Source organism: Alnus glutinosa, chromosome 2 (genome assembly GCF_958979055.1).
Source record: "Alnus glutinosa chromosome 2, dhAlnGlut1.1, whole genome shotgun sequence".
NCBI classification, from domain to species: Eukaryota; Viridiplantae; Streptophyta; class Magnoliopsida; order Fagales; family Betulaceae; genus Alnus; species Alnus glutinosa.
This window is the reverse complement of record NC_084887.1, coordinates 7,310,001-7,315,641: the sequence shown is the minus strand read 5'-3', so window position 1 is coordinate 7,315,641 and position 5,641 is coordinate 7,310,001. Positions and strand designations below refer to the sequence as shown.

Sequence of the window (5,641 nt, the reverse complement as noted above, 5' to 3'; positions counted from 1 at the left end):
AGTAGAGTCCTAATTCGAATTTCTTGGAATGACTGATACTTGAGTTTCCGAGACATCGCTGCTTAGTGTTTCACTCTCGCGATAGAACTTTCCGGGAGTGTTGCTGTCTCGGCTGCTTAATGTCTATCTCTTAGGATAAGACTTCTCGAGAGTCCTATTATCTCATTCTTGGGCCAGTTTGAATGGAATTATTCACAACAATAATATATTTGTTTTGTAAGTAAACAATAACAATATTTACTTGTAAATTGAACAGTTTGCAAACAAATTCAAATTTATCTAAATAAATAAATAAATTGAGTTTGAACAAATTATCTAAGTCAGTATATGATTAATTCAAACTCAATCAAAACAATTTTTTATTAAACAATTAATAATACTGGACTCAATTGAGTCCTAGCCTATGAGACCTAAATATTATAATCCTATTTTTATTTTATTATTTTACTATTCCTTTTTTCCGGTGAAAGTCGTTCTCGCACACACACGAAAGTCTCTATAAAATAACTCAAGAGACAAGCTAGAGTTATAAGATGCTAAATTAGATTTATTATTAGTAACGTAAAAGTAGAAGAGATCACTTGTAACAATAAATTAGTTAGATTTATTGTTAGGCTTTGACGTATGGACGTAGGTCATATGCCGAACTACCTTAATTCTCTATCTCTGCTCTAATTATTAAGACAAGAATTACAAAAACTCAAGAGCACAAGAGTTATATATATATGATAATAAATTAGATTCATTATTAATAATATAAAAGTAGAAGAGATCACTTGTAACGTTCAGACTCTTTCTCTATAAATAAATTATTGTATATAATCAAATAAATTAAAAATATATATATATATATATATATTCGACGTATGGATCGGATATACATCATATTCCGAACTACCTTAATTATATATTTTTCTTCCTTAAATCATGTGCTCTTACACTAACGACTTAACTCTATTTCGACTCGATCCGGAGATTTAATCATCTGAACTAGTCAGCATCTTGGACATAACTATAATTTTCCCATTGCTAGAAAACAAAATCCTGTACCAAATTTAAGATTGAGGTCTGAACCCATTTTCCACAAAGAAAAAAAAAAAAGAAAGGGACAGAAATTTGTTGTCCTATGCTGAACGGTCAGCTTCTAATTGGATAAGGTCAAGAATTAGCGGGGAAGGATCCAAAAAAAAAAAATAATTTCCCTCCACACCATCTTTTACGGCCACAATTTCAACAAACCTATTGAAAAACATTTCCCTTCCCAGATTACTCTTTCCTGGCATGTTTATCAGCAATCATTTCAATTCTCATCCTAATCAGTGGCCAACCCACTTCCAAGATAAGGCTATCATATTAAGAAAAAACTAATTCACAATTTACAATTTTTTTACAACTTGTTGACACGTGTTTGTATGTGATTGGAAAGTATTAAGTTATTTCTTTTAAGTGATTAGCGTGGTTTCATTCTCGTGCTGATTCATGTCAGCAAATTATATCGGTTTATGGTTCTCCCGCTCTCTTTTTTTTGGGGGGGGGGGGATCACAAGTGACAAAGATCCTCTCATGTTACTCTTTTTTCTATTTGATTTTTATTTTAAAAAAAAAAAATGAAGAAGAAGAAGGAGGAGGAGGAGGAGGGGGAAACTTCACTTCTAACTCTTGAACTTTCACTCCTTTTGAAAGAATGTACCTAAAATTTAAAACGTCTCAATTTTTTTCAGAAAGTTTCAATCTCAGTTCTCCGTTAGAATTTTCCGTTAAATCCCGTAAAAATTTCCAAAATACCCCTCCTTTTTTTTAGAAAAAAAAAAAAAAAAAAAATTGCTAGGATTTAGGTGTTGGCTAGAATTTAACATAATTTGTAAAAATACCCATGCCTGAATCTTTGAAAATTTTTAGAATTTTTTTAAAAAAAATAAACACAAGTATTTTAGGAATTTTGATAGGATTTAATAAAAAATTCTAATAGATGACTGAAATTGAAACTTTCTGAAAAAATAGATACCCTAAATTAAGGCACTTTAAAGTTTAGGTACCTTCTTTCAAAAATGGTAAAAATTAAAGGTTATAAGTAAAGTTAAAAAAAATAAAAAATAAAAAATCCTTCAAGCTGACAGAGGCCCAGAGCCATAAGATTGCTCTTGGGCCTCGTACTTTAGACCAATTTCTTCTAAACCCAATTATAAGATTTTGGACCTATAGCCCAAGAGTGACTTTCCATGGCCTCCGGACTCACCCTTCGCATAAGATTTTCCAGTTCATTGGCCGCAATTGGAAATATTTCAAGGCGTCTCTTCCCCACAAGAAGTGCACACAGAGATGATTTTGTCAATTTCTCATCACCTCCTTTTTCGTTTTCAGAAAAATCAATGGATATCTGAATATTTTGCAAACAACTACTTTAGCATAAATTTTAGGAAAAATTTTAAAAATTGTTAATTTAATGTATCTATTTTTTCAATTTTTTTTGTTTTTTTAATTTCACCGCTCCGTTAAAATTTTTTTTTACGGAAGAGTGTCAAAATTTCTAAAATATTCTTCATTTTCTTAGGAAAAAAAACATTGCAAGAATTTAGACGTTGGTCAAGATTTAACAAAATTTGCAAAAATAACCATGCCTGAATCTTTAAAATTTTTATATAATTTTTTAAAAAAAAAAAATTGGCATTTTAAAAATTTTGACAAGATTTAACAAAATAAAATCCTAACATAGGGGTGAAATTAAAAAAACTTGAAAGATTAATACACTAAATTGATACTTTTTAAAATTTAAGAGTATAATTGAAAAAATGATGAAAGATCAGGACTACTAACTTAAGTTTTTTCCGAAATTTAATTTATTTCTGGTGGCAATTTTCATTAAGAGGAAAGGCAGGAGATTAAACATAAAAGATGAATGGACAAAATTGCAAGATTGAAGAAGAAATCCACTTACCGAAGCAATCTTGTTCATTGATTTTTTTTTTTATTAACAAGAGATATCCAACGAAAAAAATACTGGAGGTAAGCCAAATCCTAATTTAGAAAGCATGTCAACCATTGTAATCGTCCCTTTTTTGAACCCTCCCAACGCTATACCCTAGCCCGTGTCCATGGTGATCACTGAGGTGAAAGAAAATTATAATGGAGTAATTCACTTATAATTTTTGATTTTTATCACTTTTTAAAAATTATATCCAAATTTTAAAAATTATTAATTTAGGATATCCAACTTTTAATTTTTTTCGATTTTAACCATTTGTTTGAATTTTTTATTAAATCCTGTCAAAAATCTTAAAATACCTCTCTTTTTTTGGAAAAAAAAAAATTGCTAGGATTTAAGTTTTGTTAGAATTTGACAGAATTTGCAAAAATATCAATGCCTGAATCTTTGAAAAAATTTATAAATTTTTTTAAAAAAATAAACATGGGTATTTAAAAAATTTTAATAATTTTAATAGGATTTAACGGAAAATTTTAATAGATGGTTGAAATTAAAAAAACTTGAAAGATGAAAACTTTAAATTGACACTTTTTAAAGATCGGATACATTTCTTTCAAAAGTGATGAAAAATGGATTATAAGCAAATTTTTCCAAATTATAATTACAAGTGGCAATAAAGAAACGGAAGGTTAACCAAAACAAGAAAAACAACAGGATTGGTGCATTATTTTGTGAACGATATTGGTGCATCCTGGCCCAATCAACAATGGTAGAATACACATATTCCTTGAATAGGATTCAGGGTAAATACTTGCTGGTATTGCTAGTAATTTAAGTAGGGAACGTGAGACATTTCGTATGGAATCACTTATTCAAAAGTAGATAATTTAACGGTTCAAAATTTATTTGAATATGTGAGACCCATACGAGCATGGGCGGAGCCAGCCCCCCAACTTGGGGGGCCAAATTAAAAAAAAAAAAAAAAAAGTTTTGGAGGGCCAAAATTAGAAAAAATAACAAAATTTAGGGTAAAATTTTAATTTTTTTAAATTTTTTAATTTTTTTTTTTTTTTTTTTGGGAGAACCTTGGAGCTTGGGAGGGCCCTTAGTGGCTCCGCCCCTGCATACAAGATCTCATATTATTTACTTGAATGCGATACGTAGTAATTACTTACTCAAATTGCTAATAATTCGAACAAATAACATGAGAGATTCTATATGGAATCACTTATACAAGTGGATGACCAGTAGGAGCGAAAATGTGAATGCGAATGCGATTATTAACAAGATTCGCATCTGCATATGCGAATAATGGGGTTTGATATTCGCATCCGCATATGCAAATAGCGAATAGATGCGAGTGGACAGTGGTCAGTGAATAGATGCGAGTGGTCATTATCCGATTGTATTTTTGCCCCTAAAATTTAGAATATTAGTGAAATTCATTATGTGCAAATACTGAGATTGACAATCGACATAGAGCAAATGTCTACTTCTCAAAACATGTCTCTCATAGGGTTTTCTTTGTCAGTGGAAGAAACTCTACAATTTATTTGCAAAATATTAATTCCCCTTCATAGTTCACAAAAGTAAACCTGATTGTGTGACTCAAATTCGAACAATGTAAAAACTCAATTACTTAAAACGGGATCTTCAAAAAAAAAAAAAAAAAAACCCTAAAAGAAGAAAAAAGAAAATGCTTCTCTGCATTAACGAGTCCCTGTTTATCTTCCTCTCAACAAGGCCTTCTCCGCAGCGTCCATCTCTTCCAGTATCCTCGCCTTACGCTTCGCCGGTATCGGTGCCGTTGGGCCGAAACTGATATAATGACCGGAAACGGCATTGATTGCTGAATATATGTCCCGGAAGGAAACCCTGCCAAGCAAAGCTTTCTCCCTCCGGTACTTGGCCACCCAAGAATTGGAAGACTCTCTCAGCTCGGCCACCGCAGCAGCCACATTAGGGTCATTCTTGTCCATATTGATGGTGCTTCTCACCTTGGTGATTACTTCTTCCGTCTCTTTCACGTACTCTTCGTCTGAAGCAGCCAGCGCTGGAGTGACCGGAAAGAGACATGCCGGAGAGAGGATAATCGTGGCTAGTGATAAGAATTCCCGGCGGCGAGGTTGATAAGCGGCGGCGATGGTGGTGGTGGATTTGGGTTTGATGGGAAAGAGTGGTGTTGGTTTGGAGGTGGGAGTTATTAGGGTCGATGATGCCATTGCCATGGTTTGGCTGCAGAGGGAGAAGGAGAGAAATGGAGGGAGAGACTGTGTAGATGTTTTTAGATAGGGAGGGGAACTGGGTTTCTGCCACGTGGGCTTATCACCTTATCTTAGTTTTGGGTTTTATGGATGACAAAAGACCCAATAAGATTGAGATTTATTTATTTGCTTCAAGCTTTGGCTGCCACCTGGACTCTTAGAGAAATTACAGCCTTCAAAGGTACATGGCATAATTCTTTCCTTTTTTACTATGATGTTTGGTTCAGTCTACTAGTATGCTAATTGCTATGACCATTATGATGTTAAAGTTGTGGGTTGAAATCGTATGGTCATTTATTTTCTGGCTATGGTTCAAAACTTAAAACGAGGAATGTTATGTTCTACATTCTCATTTTATTGAGTTGATTTAATAGTATTTATCAACTTTTAGATCAAATTTTTTAAATAAAAATAAATAAATAAAGGACTGATGATGACGCAAGACAAAATGAAT

The 5,641-nt window shown here is 32.5% G+C and overlaps 1 protein-coding gene across 1 annotated transcript; it reads right to left on the bottom strand.

Annotated features, from left to right (window-relative positions):
• Positions 1 to 4,536: 4,536 nt before the first annotated feature.
• On the bottom strand, positions 4,537 to 5,231 carry LOC133861150 (photosystem II repair protein PSB27-H1, chloroplastic). Its single transcript, XM_062296867.1, has one exon. It carries the CDS (start codon positions 5,149 to 5,151, stop codon positions 4,648 to 4,650), a length of 504 nt encoding a protein of 167 aa, XP_062152851.1. The 5' UTR covers positions 5,152 to 5,231; the 3' UTR covers positions 4,537 to 4,647.
• Positions 5,232 to 5,641: the final 410 nt, after the last annotated feature.